Source organism: Sitophilus oryzae, unplaced genomic scaffold, assembly GCF_002938485.1.
Source record: "Sitophilus oryzae breed Bouriz unplaced genomic scaffold, Soryzae_2.0 scaffold_573_pilon_pilon, whole genome shotgun sequence".
NCBI classification, from domain to species: domain Eukaryota; kingdom Metazoa; phylum Arthropoda; class Insecta; order Coleoptera; family Curculionidae; genus Sitophilus; species Sitophilus oryzae.
Window position 1 is genome coordinate 167059 of NW_022147166.1, and position 20073 is coordinate 187131.

At 31.6% G+C, this 20073-nt stretch overlaps 1 protein-coding gene across 1 annotated transcript; it reads left to right on the forward strand.

Moving 5' to 3' along the window:
* Window positions 1-229: 229 nt before the first annotated feature.
* LOC115887383 (piggyBac transposable element-derived protein 3-like) lies at window positions 230-601 on the forward strand. Its single transcript, XM_030906796.1, has one exon. The coding sequence runs from the start codon at window positions 230-232 to the stop codon at window positions 599-601; it is 372 nt and encodes a 123-aa protein (XP_030762656.1).
* The last annotated feature ends 19472 nt before the right edge of the window (window positions 602-20073 follow it).

Below are 20073 nucleotides of genomic sequence, written 5' to 3' on the forward strand. Positions count from 1 at the left end.
AAATGCAGATTACGAAAATAGTGACATCATATTGCCTACCACACACCGCAATGAAGATTTTGATGAAGAAGACTACTTACCTCTTTCCGCCTTTATTAAAAAAAAATCCAAAAGGCGTTCAGTGGTCAGAAAAAACTGATTTGCCAGTAACAACAGATGACCAGGCGATTTATTTACGTCAATTGGCCTGTTACATCATCTGAAAGAAAATTATGATGGAACTGGGACAATGAGAGAAAATAGAGTGCCTAAGAATTGTCCGTTGCAACCTGTAAAACAAATTAAAAAAACAGTTAGAGGAACATACGACTATGCTCTGACTGACGACAAAAAAATTGTAATTACTCGCTGGATGGACAATTCAGTGGTAACAGTTGCGTCAACTGTGCATGGAGTTCAACCTGTAACAAATGCTCTACGTTACTCATCCAAGGAGAAAAAGAAAATCGGTATTCCAAGACCATACTGTATTGGCAAATATAATGAGTTTATGGGCGGGACAGATCAAATGGATGCAAATATTAACGTATACAGAATCGGAATCCGAGGCAAAAAGTGGTGGTGGCCAATTTTCACCTGGTTACTAGACTCTTGTATATAAAATGCTTGGATAACATACAGAAAGCATAATCCGGACGTTTCTCAGTTAAAATTTCGAAGGGAAATTGCTCAAATTTATTTGAAAAAATACCAAAACCTTCCGAGATCAGCTGGCCGTCCTTCGACTTATTCATCAGAGAGTAGAGTACCTGTTGATATTAGATACGATCATCTCAATCATTTTATAGAATTTGTGCCTAACAACAAACGAAGGCGATGCGCAGGAGATCACACTCCATCCAGCGCTGTTAGGACACAATGTGGCAAATGTAATGTTGGATTATGTATTCAGTGCTTTACTATTTATCATACAAGATAATTTCTGTATTTAGTTATTAACTATATTATTATCATTATAACTATCATAATATAAAATATAACCAATTTTACATTATATTGTATAGCTGTCTATTTTTCATACCTTAAGGTACTAGTGTGCCATATATGACACAGTCTCTAACCATTTGTTTATAATATTCGTGGTTCAAAAAATAGTTAAAATTATTATTATAAGCCATCTTAATATACATACAGTTAAAGACACCTTCAAATAAAGACTTCTGTAAATTCAGTCCCTAATGGGTTAAACTTATAGATAAATATAATTAGGATATGTTAGGTGCGTATCAAAAGTGGCTCACCCCCTATAACTTTTTTATTTTTTCAGATAAAAAAACGATATTTGGTATGTTAGTATATGACATAAATTAGGATTGATTGACGTATTCAATTGTTTTCTGTCACTTCCTGTTTCACCGGAAATGACTACAACTTTTGATTTTCAAATGGCACCATTGGTATTTTTTTACTTTATTCGATAGAAAATTACATTCTAAATATAATAGTGATGTAAACTTTAGTTACTTTTATGGAGTCGTAACTACTAGTTACTTTTGGTAATAGGACTCGTTACTTCGGACTCGTTACTTTAGTTACTCGTTACTTTGGTACTTAGTATCGTTACTTTATAATCGTTGTTTTGTGTACAGGTTGGAAAACTTGGTCTTGACGTGGAACTTCGTTACTTATTGTGCGCGGCGATCTCCGTTGCATGCTCGGTTTAACCTATAAGGGGTTTCTACTTTCGTCTAGTGTAAGGGCTTAATAGGATAATTTCAATACTCGGTATTCAAGTACTGAATAATATGTTTTTAATAATATGTATAACATTTTAATAATGATATGTTAAATTAAACTATGTACTATTAATAAAATTAAAAATAAAAGAAAACAAATCAAACAAAGAAAATATGTGTATAATAAATATAAAGTACTTATTTATATTTTCTCTCTCTCTCTCTCTTTATATTACATTAATAAATAGACAAAGCTTAAAGGGTAAAAATCAAAAAAAAATGTATATATATATTTGTTAAAATGTGAAAATATTAAAAAATGTATATGCCTCTGTGGCGGATTCATCTCTTCAAAAAAGTCCTTTGGATTAACGCAGCAGTGTTTGCTAAAAATTACTATTTTTATTTTGTAGATTTTCTTACAGTGTAAGTGGCGAAATATCTATTCTCTTTTGAAGAAGGAAAATATTTGCTCGGCTTTTTTAGATGTTAACTTTTTTTGTGACTAACGTGAATCCATTTTTAATTAATACCTAAGACATGTTAATCTAAATAAACAATTCTATTCTATAAATAAAAAGCGACAACAAACGGCAAAGGGACAGACCGCCTCCGGGTCGGCATGAGCCAATCATAATAATTGTAATAAAAATATCACACATTTGCCATCCAAAACACTGGACGGCCGCGGCGTCAAGTCATCACTTTAAACATAAACATATTGATAACATATAGACCTACGTCGAAGTAAGGAATATTTCAGTATCGAGTTTCGAGTCCTCGGTTCGTGCATTTCCAGGGATTACGATTACTGCCGGCGCAAAAGTAACGAATTAGCTTAGTAACGAGTAACGAGTCCTAAATTCAAATAGTAAGCGTTACTTCGAGTCCTCGTAAAGTAACTGTTACTTTGTAACGATTACTTAGAATTTTTACATCACTAAAATATAATGAAATATCATATGTCAACTTTTGACATTTTTGCTTAAAACAAATTTTAATTTTAAATTTCAATCTAGAGTGCCATGGCTGTGTTATAAACACTAATTTTTAGCCAAGGAGTATTTCGAGTCAAATTGTCGTTATGAATCGCATGTTGCCATTTCAAATAAACCATATTCGAAAATGTCAAAAGGTGACACACGATATGTTGTGACGACTTTTTCTGTCATCACTCAAACAGAAAGAAAAAGGTATCCGTTGCTCAGGGTCAGAGGAGAGCTGGGTTCGTAGGTAAGGCTTGTGTCCTGTGGTGACTTAATAATGTTGTTAAATAATAAAATAAAAGTAATAATGTATAGGCTGCAAAGATTCTAAAATTGATGTTAAGTATTCAAATAGTAATGGTCAAAGACAGTAAAAAGGGCGCCACTTACTTTGAGTATGAAAAGGTAAAGTAAGAAACCAGTAAGAAAATTTGATCATGAAATAGCTAAAATAAAATAATCAACAGCAATAAGGGTCTATTATGTTCATCAAGAATAAAAGTCAGATATAACTATCCTACGTTGAACATTTATTTAAAGACGAACACAATTATCAATCAGTTTAAACCCAGTTTTAATTATCCCAATGAAATCGTTAGTTACTTTAAGTAAACTCAAATTTAGTTAAAGTTCTCTCCAGTATACTATACTACGTAATATATAAACAGGTGAAATTTATGTAAGTACCAATACGATGATGTTTCGAAACAAGTCGTGTACAATACCCTTCAAAAATGAATCCGTGTTAGCGATTCTCACATAAAAGATCATACTGAAGTAAAACGTACCGTTAAGGACAAAGCATGACTTATAATGTTAACTAAAAGGTAAATTTTGACTATAATATATGGAATAAATGACAACAATTCACAGAGATATTCAAAATATTGTCTCAAAGTAAAAAAATTTAGGGAATACCTTGTGTGTTGAACTTAGAACTTATCTGTAATTTTTTTTTATTTTGTGACGTAGTGAACAGGTAGGCAGGCAGTCTCCAGACTAACAGAAGTGGATGTAGACTCTTCGATAGTAGCAGGAGTCTTCGATATCAGTAGAATAAATGTAGAGTCATAAATACTGTCTCAAAAGTGGTTACTCATATGCCAATTACTTATACGTCAATTTCTTATACGCCAGTTACTTATACGCCAGTTACTCTATATAAAAAAACTCTCAGAACAGTCACCAAATACCAAAAAAAATAACTTACGGTCTGAAAATCAGCTGTACACATTCCAAAATATAGCCAAACTATATGCTGATCCAAACCAGTAATGCACAATCAAACATTATCAAAATAAATAAAAAACGGGAATAACTGAAATAAAATTTAGTTAGACATGGCGATACAAAATGGTAGATACACTTACTGTGATCTTATTCCAGGAAAAGGCCAAAAAAACACGAACTAGGCTCTGAACAGTATATTCTTACAGGATTTCAAATCTCCACTTTTGGATACCCGTGCCTTTACTGTTAGGAAAAGTGTTTCAGAAAGCCCTTTTTCTCTGAGATTCGTCGGACGCTGAACCACGCGTCTTTTTCTGATCTCAATCTCTCGGAAAAAGCCTCCTTCCCTCTTTTTCGCAAAACGGAAGTCTTCCAATTGACAGGTCATATGACCAAAGGCAATTAAGTGAACTCTATCGTCTATTCTGAATGAAATTTGTTTTTATGGAAAGGAACCGCTACCTGTACTGAATGAAGTTTAACATCTAGCGAATAGATGGCGCCAGCAATATTAAAATTTGGAATTTTATAAAAAGAAAAATAAAACGCTACAATGTCATTCTATTCAGAGTGTCATTTTCTATCGAATAAAGCAGAAATATACCGCGAGTGCCATTTAAAAATCAATAGTTGTAGTCATTTCCGGTGAAACAGGAAGTGACAGAAAACAATTGAATACGTCAATCAATCCTAATTTATGTCATATATTAATATACCAAATTTCGATTTATATCTGAGAAAATAATAAAGTTATAGGGGTGAGCCACTTTTCAGACGCACCCGGTATATAATTATTTTTTATTTACTTATTATGTTTCAGTAAAAAAGCATAAATATAAATAAATAATTAAAAACATTTTCTGTCCTGTGTGCTTATATATTCTCTATATCTTTCAAGAAAAATATATGCTATAAAGTCGTTAAAATATGCCTATAATTTTTCTGTTATTTATTTTATGAATTTCCAGAAGCAATCTTATTATAAAGTGTCTTTTTGGGAAGTTCGATACGGACTTCTAGCTAGGTAGAAATATCATAATATTCGTCATATATATCATTATATTGCAGACGAGGTTTCGTACAGTTTCAGTGCAAGGCGAAATATGCTAGCCTATATTTTAAAAATTCAAATTATCGATTTTCACAAATTTTAGTGTTTCTGCTTTCATTTGAAACTTTTGTAATAATTTTCTTTTATATGAAATAAGCAAAACAAGCAGTTTACGTCAAGAACAATATTTTTGGTTTTCATAAAGCGTATGAAAACCAATGGGCTGAAAATGATCTCCAAAAAAGAAAGAAAAAATAATGTATTTTATGAATAACCCAGACTTTTTGTCAGTCAAAAAAATATAAATATTATGAATACCTACTAATTATTACAAATGAAAAAAGAACAATTATATGAGTTATATTTAGATATGATGACATATTTTATGAATAATAAATCCGTACATAAATTTAGTTTGTTTTTGATATATTTTCAATTTTATGTTACAAATTCAGGAGCGAAACTAAGGAACGAAAGATAATTAAGCATTTTTCGGCATCGATAAATCTAATAAATTTAAAATGTTTTTCTTTTATATGTCTTAGTACTCTACTTTGCCGCGTCCTTTTCTAATTCGAAGTTCAAAAAAACAGAAGTTTACTTAATCGGGACCGTAACGGAACGATGGGTGGCCAACAAATCTCTAGAATGGTGGAGAAACTCACCAGGGAAGAGACAGGCGAAACGGTTCATTGTAGAACATTCGCCAAAATTCACGGTAGACTTGATAAGCAAGGACAGAAAGACAGTCAAAGCTGTAGTAGGTCTACTAACAGGGCATTGTAAGCTAAATAGGCATCTAAAGCTGATGGGATTGACAGACGAAGCTATGTGTAGGTTCTGCCAATCTGAAGAGGAAACGTCAGAACACATTTTATGTCGGTGTGACAGCCTGGCAAATGTGCGGTTCCCGGTAATAGGCAATGATAGGCCCTTGCCAAGGAGCTACATGGAGGGTTCAGTCTCCAAGTTGCTAAACTTTGTGAAAAGGATAGGACTGGAGAATGTAATCTAAGGATCAGAAGAGGACCACAATAGATCTGAGAAGGTCGCAGTGGATCAGGCAGAAAGCCACCTCTAAGAATCTAATTTAATCTAATCCAATCGGGATGAGTTGCATAGAGACCACTAGCTTTTAATTTTAACAGCCGGGTGGTCGGGGTTCAAAGATCTTAATAAAAGGGCGCCACGAGATTATACACTATGAACTCGGCATAAAAGATGTTACTATTAAGTAGACTTCAACACTAACCTCGAACTGTTGAGTACAGCTACCATGAACTTCAAATCTTACTATAATTATTTGAACTTAAGTGACTCTAACTTAACTATGAGACTAGACTGTAAATAATACTACTAAAAATGATTAAGCAATTTATTAAAATATTCAAAAGTTAATACAAAAGTTAATACATAAAATACAAATATTTGGGTATGCAAATCACAAATGATGGACTGGTGGATACAGCAATTAAAGAACGAAACCAACTTGGAAGGAATGCTATCACGGTATTGAATGGGATAATGTGGGACAGAAGCATAAACAACAAGAACAAAACTCTAATATATAATACCATCATCAAGAGTATAACCGCGTACAGCTGTGAAGTATGGCCAATTAAGGAAACAACAAAACGAATGCTGGAAGCTACAGAGATGGATTTTTGGAGAAGATCAGCAGGCAAATCAAGACTCGAGCATATAACTAATGAACGCATAAGAGAGATTATGGAAGTTAAACATACGATAGTGGACGACATAAAGAACAGTCAACTCATATGGTACGGGCATGTCCAAAGAATGGCAGAAATAAGAATCCCAAAGCAAATTATAAACTGGAAACCTGCAGGAAGAAGAAAACCGGGTAGACCGAGAAGTTGGCAGGAAGGGATTGACACGTTTATGGAGGAAAGATCTCTCGGAGACGGTGCATGGAGAGACAGAGAGGCATGGAGATATGGCATCGGAAGACATAGAACGTTTTAAACCGATTAATATATATACATATATATATATATATATATATATATATATATATATATATATATATATATATATATATATATATATATATATATATATATATATATATATATATATATATAATATATATACATATTATATATATATATATATATATATATATATATATATATATATATATATATATATATATATATATATATATATATATATATATATATATATATATATATATATATATATATATATATATATATATATATATATATATATATATACATATTTATATACACTCGGGAATATCCTATTGAGCTACGGTGTACAACTATGGGATGGCTACAGCAGGGTATTAGCAGCATAGTGTACTAACACTGGAGCCTTAAGCAAATATATAGATACATATATTTCAAATAATGAACATAAAAACATATTATTATGCTGTTATATTATTATTAGCATACATATTACATACATATGTATTATTATTATTACATTACACACACATTAATAATAATAATAATAATAATAATATAAAATGTAATAATATGTATGGACATGGAACGGTTTAGAACCCGTCTTAAATATGTATATATGTACATATGTACAATATATATACATATAGATTAGAACGTTGTTAATACATAATATTATTATTAATATTGTCATATTATACATATGTATACATATTATTGTTATGCTGATTACATATATGTAATAATAATATAGCCATATATATATATATATATATATATATATATATATATATATATATATGTATGTATATATATATATGTATGTATGTAGCTAAGTATATATTATTATATATATCCTATATACATATATATATATTATATATATATATATATATATATATATATATATACTATATATATATATATATATATGTATATATATTTAATCGGTTTAAAACGTTCTATGTATATATATATTACATTTTTATATTTATTACACTCGGAAGTTCCTCCGGCTGAGCTACGGTGTACAACTATGGGATGGCTACAGCAGGGTACAGCAGCTCGGTGTACTAACACTGGAGCCTTCAGCAAATGTACAGATACAGGTGTTTCAAATGGTGAACATAAAAAACCCTCAACGGAGGTTTATGATGTCCAACGGGTACCTCTACACGGACAACAGGAACGGATGGAATTCTGGACTGTTCTGTGCCCTACGGTCTGGATCGGTCTTCTTGCTCTACAATTACGAACAACCAAATAAGATTTAAGAAAGATAACACTCAACTAATCTTTCTACACAACGTGGGCGTGGAAAAGTCGAAAACCAGTCAACAATATGAACAAAAATACTTAGAATAGGCAGAAGAATTATAGCATACCTTGGAACTCTACTCGGGGACTTCTTGGGCACGTGGAATCGGAACATCGATCGGTCGGAAAAATTAGGCTATTTAATCCCTTACGGAAATTGGTCGGTGGTCCATGTAAACTCAACAAAATCCAACCACGTCTCTGACCAAATGTGTTCCGGAAGAATTAATCCTTCACTACGAAGACCTGCTATTCACCAACAGGAAATGCTTCACGAAACGGTAGCCAGTTCTGCACGACGATATTCTCGGTCGGGGAGTACACAAGAAGTGATGCAAGGATTCGATTTCCTTCACAAAATCAGATTTCAACCGGAAATCTCCCTCCAGGATATAGATAGAGAACTATATATCTCGACTAGTCCAACTCACAAAGAGGCATAAATAAAAAACGATATTCTAGAATATTTTCCACAGTCATATTCCATATCCGGTCAATGAACAAACTTAACTCAGAAATTCCACAATTAAAATGAACGCATTGCACACTGCGATCCATATCAAAAATAAACGATTTAAGTACGAAATTTTATCTGATAATTATAAAATTTCAATAACCAAAACAAAGGATAAATAAATCCAAAAACATCTGATTTGATCTGACAATGACAAGTGACGAACAGGTGATATCAAAGATAAAGAGTGGTCGACAAAAATGACCGCATCCAGTAACAATATTGTGTAGCTGTAGCTGTATAATATCGCGGTGTATATCGGGTTGCATAATCCTAAAATTTAAATAAAATAATATTTAACAATAAAATTATAGTAAACATGATGCAAAAATAATAGTTATTTGCGATAATTTATGAGCTAGCACAAAGAGGTCGCAGCGATGAAATTTAACTGTTACAACTTCAAAGTTTGAATCTACAGATTGTTTGTAAACTGTAATATTAGATTCGCATAATATTCCGTTATTACTGTAATGTAAAGACAGAAATATCATTGTTTTTGACAGTGCATCAACTAACACAGACCAAGAAAGAGGTTTCAAAAAAAAATCTGGCGTTATTTTTTGAAGCTATAAGAATATCACATTTCTTAACAATAAAAAAATATATAAAAAATCTATTATTTTATTCATTTCAGTATTTAAAAAAATACTTTATCTTCATTTAACCAAGCTATTTTTAAGTGAAACTTAAGCTGCCTGAAACAAAATTATAATAGGTATTTTAGTTTCGATGGCACAGGGTGATTTTAGAAATGTTACAATTTCAGGTATTCTTCCTATAGTCGTTTGATTGACAATATACTAGAATGGTAGAAAGAACTCTTTGGAGACCCATACCGGGGGCGTCTCAAAAGTGGTTCACCTCTATAACTTTTTTATTTCGTCAGTTAAAAAAACGAGATTTGTTATTTTAGTATATGATATAAATTAGGATTGATTGACGTATTAAATTGTTTTCGATCACTTCTTCTTTTGAGGCTTACCTTCAACTTTTGATGTTTAAATGGCACCCACGGATTTTTTTTACTTTATTAGATAGAAAATGACACTTTGTTAGATAGAAAATGACACTTGTATATGTCAACTTTTGGCATTTTCGCATATGGTTTATTTGAAATTTTAACATGCGGTTTATAATGACAATATGACTCAAAATACCAAGTGTGTGGTATCAAATTATTCATAAAAAATTATTTTTCCAAATATGCTAATGAGCCAATCTCGTTCCATTTGAAAAAAAATAGATATGATTAAAAATACCATTTGGCCATCTTTTAACCGGCCAGGACTAGCCACTAAAAACATTAAATAAATAAACAACGTTTTATTGTACAAAAAACCAAAATAGCTTCATCGACAAAGCATTTACAAAACAAACAAAAGCACAAAAAATATACATTAAAATTGTGGTGGTAGATCGATAAAATTTTACAAAAGGAAAATTGTAAATGGATAAAATCATGTAAGAGTTATAAAATATTAAATATTATAATATTAAATATTAGACGATCAAATATATTTTTCAAAGGCTCCTTGATTAAATTTAGTGTTTCTAACGTAGTCATGGCACTAGCCTTAAATTTAAAATACGATTTTTAATTAAGAATGTCAAAAGTTCACATATGATATGTCATTCTATTCAGAATGTCACTTTCTATCGAATAAAGTAAAAAAAATACCGAGGGTGCCATTTAAAAATCAAAAGTTGTAGTAATTTCCGGTGAAACAGGAAGTGAACAAAAACAATTAAATGCGTCAATCAATCCTAATTTATGTCGTATACTAACATACCAAATATCATTTTTTTCATCTGAAAAAAATAAAAATTTGATGTAACCATTGAGAAAGACAGACAATGCTATTTGAGTTGATGATGATGCTTGCCATTATTAATTGTGAGAAAAAGCCTTTAAATAGTAGTTTTAGAAAAGTACATGACGGTGCTGACATTTATGTATGGTTTAGCAAGTTTTCTTTTGTCTAGCAACTAGAGATGAGTAACAAATCGCTATTTGCGATTCAATTGCAGCAATTTTAAAATCATAGAAATCAGTGCGAGATTTCTTCTATTTGCGAGTTTCAATTTAGGCAACCAATATTAAATTACTATAGTTGGGAGTTGCGATTTTACTGCGTTTTGCGATTTTGCTGTGATTGTGATTTTATAAACTAGGACCGTGATAAACTTTTTCCTGCGAGTTTGAATTTTTAGGAGTTGCGATTTTGTTGCGAATGTAATTTTATGGTCCATTTAGTTATTTTAAAACTGCGATTGATTTTTTTTCTCAGATTTTATTTATTTATAGAGAAGGTATTATTTTCTAGGACCAAAATCAATAATATACAGGGTGTTTCTCAAGAGTGGTTCGCCCCTATAACTTTTTATTTTTTCTGATAATAAAACGAGATTTGGTATGTAATATATAGTATGTAATATATAGTATGTAATATATAGTATGTAATATATAGTATGTAATATATAGTATGTAATATATAGTATGTAATATATAGAATGTAATATATAGTATGTAATATATAGTATAAAATAAACAAAATGCAGGTATCTCTGATCACTAGGCGGTTAGTTGTATTATTGAGATCCCGGAGGCCGTTGGGCAACCTTCTGGGCGTAGTCCGGGTAGAATTTTCAACACAGCCAGTTTTGACATGTTTTACTCCTTATGTATAAGCGCGGATTGGCAAGGCCTAGACCTGTCTGACCCAATTGGCAGTTTTCACAAAATGTTGTCCCTTATATTTGACCGGGCTTTTCCCGTGCGCTTGATTAAGAAGAAAAAAAAATAATGAATGCAATCGTTGGCTTACTAAAGGTCTAAGGATTTCAGCTACTAACCTTCGATCTTTAAACTATCTAAAAAAATATAGTAATGACCCTAAATTCATATCCTTTGTTAATAAGTATCGTAGTCTGTATAGAAAACTTATCAAGGCTGCTAAAAATATGTACTATAAAAATAGACTTAACAAGGCCAAAAACAAACAAAAAGAATGTTGGGCTATAATTAATGATTTTCGCAAAAAATCACCTAGTGTCAGGTCTGAGATAGACCCTGATCATCTTAATCAGTTTTACTGCAACATGGCGGGTGACCTGACCAAGAATTTATCCTCTAAGTCTAACCCTCTGTCTTACATAAGTAATTTTAATAATCAAAATTCATTTTGTTTTTATAATACAGATAAGTTCGAGATAAAAAAAAGTTATTGCTGAAATAAAAAATAAGAAATCCAATGGAGATGATGACATCTCTGCTGAGGTACTGTTAAAGCTACCAGATAAATCTTTAGAAGCCTTATCCAACTGCATAAATGAGTCCTGGCAGCAGGGGGTTTTTCCTTCCTGCCTAAAATCTTCAACGGTGGTACCTCTCTTCAAGGGAGGTGATACTAAGAAGCCTTCTAACTTTCGCCCGATTTCTTTACTTCCCACTCTGTCCAATGTCATCGAAAAGTTAATAAAAAATAGGATGTGTAACTATCTACAATCCCTTAACATTATTACTGATAAGCAGTTTGGATTCCGGGAGGCCAAGAGCACACACGATGCTGTCTGCAGTTTCCTTGAGGAAGTCTATGTTGGGCTGATTCAGGGGGGAGTAATGGTTGTTGTGTTCTGTGATCTATGCAAGGCTTTTGATTGCGTGGATCACGAAATGCTCTTACTGAAGCTCGAAAAGTATGGTTTCCGTGGACGTGCTCTTGCCTGGTTTAGATCATATCTTGAGGGTAGATATCAGTGTGTCATGTGCTCGGGAAAAAAATCCTCGCCGTTAAGTGTCTGTTGCGGTGTACCACAGGGCTCTGTTTTGGGGCCTATTTTATTCTTATTGTATATTAACGATTTGACAGAACTGCACATCTCTGGACATTTCACACTCTTTGCAGATGACACTTCAATACTATGGCAGGCCAAGGACATTGAGCATCTTAAAGGAATCATATGGAAGGACTTATCCTTCATTAAAGAGTGGTTTAACTCAAATCACCTTTGTTTAAATTTATCCAAGACGCATGTTGTTGAGCTTAGGTGTGATATCGCAAATCTACATTTTGATGGGGGTTTGCTTGCAGGTATTCCTGCGACTAGATTCCTAGGAATTATTATTGATAGAAATCTGCGATTTGAAGACCATATTCTGGCCTTAAGTGGCAAGTTGTCTTCTGGATGCTTTGCTGTTAGGGCAATTAGGGAAGAACTAGGTTCACAAGTGGCAAGGACGGTCTATTTTAGTCTGTTTGAGTCTCATCTACGGTATGGAATACCATTCTGGGGTGTGGCCAATCAGGGTCTACTAAACATTCTTTTTATTTTACAAAAAAAGGCCGTACGATTTATTGTAAATGTACCACTTAACGAATCCTGTAGACAACACGTCAAAACTCAAAAAATTCTTACACTACCATGTCTTTTTATTCTGGAAACATCATCCCTTATTTTTAAAAATCGTATCAGACTACAGGGTCCTATACCCAATATTGTTACCCGCCATACCCTGAATCTGCCCTTACCACTTCCAAATAGCACATTGGTCAAAAGATCTATAATATATGAGGGCCGAAAGATCTTTAATCATCTGCCGGTTGCTTTAAGATTGGTTAATTCCATAAAAACCTTCCGGAGACTACTGAAAAGGGAACTTTTAAATAGGGCATTTTACAACGTTGACGAATTCTACCAGGGCCCCCTTGATATTAGTGTTTAGAGTCTAGAATTGCTTGTTAGTCTGACTTATTCTTTTTAGCGTTATTTTTAATTTTCTCTTTATTCTGTATATTGTATATGTTATTTTACTTACTTGTTTACACCTATTTTTCTGAATACTGTTTGTTTGTTTAAATGGATGTATTTCTATCTTATATTTACACAATTTTTTTTATTTTTATTTTAGGTTTAGATTTAGGAATATTTATGCTTTGTTAACAAAAATTTGTATATTTTTTAACATGCTTTAACATGTAACAATAAAATAAATTGAAATTGAAATTGAAATTGAAATATATAGTATGTAATATATAGTATGTAATATATAATATGTAATATATAGTATGTAATATATAGTATGTAATATATAGTATGTAATATATAGTATGTAATATATGGTATGTAATTATAGTATGTAATATACTAATATGACATAAATTCAGATTGATTGACCTATATTCAATTCGTTTTGTTTACTTCATGTTTCACCGGAAATGATTATAACTTGACTTAAAAAATGACACTCTTAATAGAATGGTACCTATATTATCATATGTTCACTTTTGGACATTTATGCTTAAAAAATCGTATTTTAAATTTCAATCTAGATGAACATGGCTGTGAAGTAATTGTCTATTGATTTTCGTGTGTTGTCCTGGCCGATTAAAAGATGCCCAAATCGTATTTTTAATCATATCTCAATGTTTTCAAATGGAACAAAGGTGGCTCATTAGCATATTTAGAAAAAGCATTTTTTTGATTAATTTGGTATCACACATTTGGTATTTTAGTCTTTCAGTCATTTGGTTCACTTCAATTGTCAGATGTTAAAAAACTTAAAAACGAAACAACTGATTTCTATCAAGGTTTTTACCTGTTATGGTATAAGTACATGCACAGATATATAATTATATCCCTAGTATTTAAATATAAAAATCGCAATCGCAGGTTACAGTCGCAGCGATTTAAAAATTGCAATCGCAGTTTTGCCTAGCTCTACTAGCAACTTATATTAAACTAAAATGATCCTGAAATATATTCATATTAGGCGGATTGTATTATCACAATTTTTTTTAATAGGTGGATAATGTATGACCAATAGGAGTAAATAGTATAGGACATAAAACAATCAAGACTGCAATGCAGAATCAGTACATTTAAATAATTACTGGTCAAGGTTCCCAAAAACCTTGAAACAGGACAACGCAGGACAAACATATGTTTAATATAAATGTTTACAACATCTTTAATATTTCATTACTAATTGTTCAAGTCGTTTAGTTTTGACTTTCTGAAAAATACAAAAATTCTTGATTTATGTCACATCTAGGGCTAACATAACGTATAAACTCTTACTGAAATAACCCTATGTAATGCATATTTTCGTAAATATTTCTCTCCATATACTTTCGTATCAATTAAGAAAAGGTATTTTAAGAACTGCTTAAAATTTTGACGGCTTAATTGGGATAATTTTTAAAGTAGTCAGATTTTAATTCCGTTCAACTTTTTGCTTAAGTTCGTCTAATCTAAATTATTTCGAATCATAATGGAAAAGATTTTATGAGCTTATTAAATTAATCTTCTCTCTGTTTAATCTGACGCCATAATTATTTAAGATCAAGTTAAAAAATAGTTATAATGATCTAGATGTTTTTCAGTTAGTACCTATTTGGCAAGAGTTAGATAATTAAATTTCTTTAGAAATAAAAATATATATGCCGCAAACGTATACAGGGTCCGGCAATAGTGCGTCGGACATCTGTAGCTCCTAGAATAAAAAAATTGGGAATTTTGTTTAAGTGCAAGCCTAAAGTATTTACCAGGATGTATTTCAGGAAAATATTTTAACTTCTATAGAATGACTCAAAAAAGTGTAAGTGGATCTAGATTTTTTTTTTCAATGGATCACCCTGTATATTATTGCATTTTTCGTTTCATTTCTGATCACTTTATACAGGGCGGAGCACCTCATTCGCCTCGGTTGATTATACGAAAACGGAAAGATGTAGAAACAATATATTTTATATATACCCATAAAATATATGTGGGGAGACAATGTGCACAATTTAAAATTAGTTTTAAGTATACAGGGTGTTTCAGAACTAAAATCCATACAAAAGTTATATTTCTTCTTATGGAACACCCGGTATTTTATTTCATTTTTGGATTCTTGGGCCTAAAAAAGGCATTTGTCATAAGGGTTAAATATGTTTAAAATCATTAGTTTTTGAGATATTTAAAGATATTTAACTTTGCATGCTACAATAGAATAGATTATTAACAGCCTGTACATTACTTTTCATAATTAATTCTTATGTTGAGTTTAAAGATAGAGAAATAAACTTTACTGAAAAATAGTATTGCTTCATTAAATTTATACAAGGCTATCAAAAGTTGCTGATCTATTTTACGGATATATTTTACATAAAAACTTCATTATTTCAAATACAACACCCCGTATTTTTTAAAATATGTCGAAGCAGATTCAAATGCTCTTTCAAACTATATTAGGGTTACTTATACCTATCCAGCTCAGATTTTGAATAAAAAGCGATTTTTAAATAAAATTGCAATCAAGATGGCTGCTGTCGCCACGGCAATTTTCTAGTGACAGTTAGTAATTATTTTCAAAGTCGACATTAGTTTATGGACATTATTATTGATAATTTATAACAGTTTACTTAAATGTACCTACAATATGTTAAGTAAGTATTCATTATTTTATCAAGAAAAATAATGCAAAAAATGTCTATACCTATGTGGCCAAAAAATAATGCAGGATCTGCTGGCATGGCGGAACGAATAGATATGTTACTAGTGATTTTATTTTGTGAGGAAAATTGCATCTGGGACTCAAGGGCTTATGCTCAAAGATATCCAAATAGGAATCTTCCTGATAAACGTTTCTTTTAAAAACTACTTGTCCTATTTCGAAGAGCTGGTAGTGTGGTTTATAAAAAACCTATTAGGCAGAAACCTGGCGTTGGAAGCAAAGAAAATGTGAAAAAAAAGAAAATGAATGAAAATTATCATCCATAGATGCTTCTATGCGTGAGTAACCCTCGAGTAACGATCGATGTATAATCTCAGTCCGTGTGTCGCTCATGACGCTAGTCTACATTTAAACAAAATCCTCAAGGTTTTGTCTACTCAGTTTTAATTTGAGCAAAAATGTATATGTGGCTACGTTAAAATGGTAGACAAGAACAATACCTCGACGTAATTTTTTTTCTAGACATCGATCACCAGGATCATTAGCCATATACAACTCGTTATTGTTAACAACAATGCAATTACAGGGACCTATCTCAATATCCTCAAGGGATTCAATCTTACAAAGGCAATTCAAAATTTATAAAACTACATTGACATATACATTTCAAATTGAGTGACAAATAGATAAAAAACTAAACACAAAAAAATAGACAAGAAAAAACAAACAATAAGAAAAATAGGTAATTATTTACATCACAGTATCACAATTGGATTTGAGTATCACAGACGAGTATCACAGTTGGTGGTATATATTAATATCTTTCATAAATTTCAAAATATTTTTAATTTTTCCTCCTTCAGTTAAATTATCATGAATTTCACCACGTATATCGAATCTCTTTCTTTCTACCGTTTATTGAGGACGTTCACATATAATGGTAATTACTGTCAACTCAACATCACAGACTATACATATTGGAGGTATTTCTCTGTTAAGTAGATATGCATGAGTTACCGCAGTATGCCCAATACGAAGACGATGCACTCTGGATTCATTCGCTCGTCCTAGTGCAAGGCGTAAAGATGGGGTTGACGGCTCCTGTTTTATTGCGCAGAGCTTTGAAGGTATACCTGCCCACTCATCCTGCCATTCCCTTTCTGTTCTTTTATGCAGTAGAACTTTAAGATCATATTTACTAATATAATGGAAATCAATGGTATCTCTTCTAGCAGCTTGCTGAGCAGCTTCATCTGCCATTGTGTTGCCAAGTATATTAGTGTGGCTTGGGACCCATACAAACGTGAGTTTGTTTCTCTTTTCGCTGCACTCTCAAATAAGCGTCTGAATTTATTGTTTCAGAGGATCATGGACAAATATGTCATTAATTTTAGACACGATCTCTAAAGAGTCAGAAACAATTAAAACTCTAGATTGATTATATTCCTCGATGACATAGGATAAGGCTTTCCAGATCGCAAAATGTTCTGTGAAGGAAGCTGATGCTTCATATCTCAAAGTCCATTGGAAGGCTGACCCGTTGGTAATAATTGCACATCCAGCACCAGTTTTTGTTTTGGAGCCATCAGTATAAATAACAATTCTTTCGTTGTATTGGTCTAGTATTTTCTGGAACTTTTGTTGATATATTTCAGGCGATGTGTCTTGACGTTTTAGTTTGTTCAGGTCTAATATTACTTCAGTTTCAGGTATTAGCCATGGAGGATTTTTGAAAGAGATTTCATTGATTATCATAGGCAGATGTTCTTCCATATGACGGGATAGCATTGTTTCTCTCACTATATGGCTATGATTTGCTAATGCCGAAGTGAGGTAGGAATGCGCTAGCTTCCTCCTTCTGTATTTAAGGGGCTCTATTCCCGCTTCAGCACATAGGCTAGTTGTGGGGCTTGTGTAAAAAGCTCCAAGAGCTTGCCTTAAACATGCTTTTTGTACGCGGTCCAGGAGCTGTAAGGTTGATTTGCAAGCAGTAGAGTATACCACCGAGCCATAATCTATCTTTTTACGAACCAAGGTTTTATAGAGCTGGGTAAGTATTTCCGTACTTGCCTCCCATGTGGTATGGGAGAGACACTTAATAAGATTAAGAACATTCTTGCACCGTAACACTAATCCATTTATATGTGATTTCCACGTAAGTTTTTCATCAAATATTAAGTCTAGAAATTTAGTTTCAGTTTTAAGTTCAAGAGGACAATTGTCCATGAAAAGCAGTGGACGTAAATAATAATGTACCTATAATGTTAATTAAATTGTAATGCAAGATACATCTATTATAAAAATATATTTTTGTCAATGTATGTATCTAAAATATAATAAACGCGAAAACATGGCGATATAAAACTTCTATTTGAAATTAAAAATTTACGAAAAAATTAAAGTTAATATTTAAGTAGAGAAAATTTCTCTAATGTTATTATAAACTTACTACGATATCTTGCAAACTTTCTTAACGTACGTTTCACCTATTTAAACAAAATATTAGCTTTATGAAATGCACCAACGCAATTTGATGGTTTCGGAAAATTTGCTTTAATTGCAAAAAAAATATTTTCAATTGCAAACTTTAGGGAAACAACAGAAAATTACACAAAACTAGCTATTACACTACTATTAAAAATTATTAAACCACATATATGTTTAAAAAGCTAGCAATTTAAATATTTTTTTTTTAAATTAATCTTTACTACTCTAGTTTAGAATTAACTTAAACATAACATTTTAATGTAAAATTTTATAAATTTATTCTGTTTATTTTTGAATTATGACAGACAGAGACAAAATGAAAACAAAACGTTTTTAAATATCATCTGTTCTGTTTTAGTAACACAGTAAGACAGTCATTTGTCAACTTTTTCGGCTTTAAATTACAATGTCGAAAATATTCTTGATACTAAAATTAGTTTTATCGTTTTTGTTGGTTAAAAAATTGAGATAAAAAGTTATGGACCTGTTAAGCCCCATACTTTACTATTCGCGCATTCGGTTCGTTAGTGCGGCGATTCGGTGGAATGTCGGTTTTTGGGTGAACCATCAATAGGAATATCACGAACAGAATGAACAAATTTTCAAACGAACCAACTTATCGCATTGACGAACCGAATCAGCGAATAGTGAGTATGGGGCATCACTGTTCGCTACATTTATTCTTTTATTGTTCTAATTAATTAATTTTAAATTTGGACACGCTATACCGAGTGACAACGAAATTGGTAGAGAGACGGCCACTTCATTGCAATCAAAACACGCCTTTTCCATTAAAAAACGATGGAATATCCCTTACGATTCAAAAAAAAGTGATTTCAAAAATGAATTTATATGCTTCTCGTATATGTAAAAAATACTGTATGTAAATATACAAAAATGAATTTATATAGAATTTAAAATTCTCTATACAACTATATATCAAATTGGTATTATTTTTTTAAATTGCAAAGAAAATAGAAAGTATTTATTCCCAATTAATTAAAATAATGTCAGATTTATTGAATTTACACCTAATAATCACGCCAAACCGTTTATATAAATAAAAGGGCTTTTAATTTTAATTTATAATGCGAAATTATTTTAAATTATTTATGCTAAATCTCGATCAAACATCAACAAAAGACTCCTATTGACTTTTACTCCAGCGGACGGTCTAATATGATTATAGTCTGTCCAACGAGAAGATCCTTGACAGTGATAGATGTGTCTGTCATTTTAATTTCAAAGTAGTTTATTTTATTTTACAAAGAAATAAGTTGGTACAACTGGAACGCATAGCAGGAAATTATTATATTTAAAATTTGACTGACAAGTAATTACTTCAAAATATTGTGAAAAAAACTGTATAAAACTGAAAAAATGTAATCGAGTTATTTTATTTAATAAAAAACCGTA

What these genes read in the sequence shown, in the direction of transcription:
- LOC115887383 (XM_030906796.1), top strand. Translation starts at nt 230, where the DNA reads ATGAGAGAAAATAGAGTGCCTAAGAATTGTCCGTTGCAACCTGTAAAA.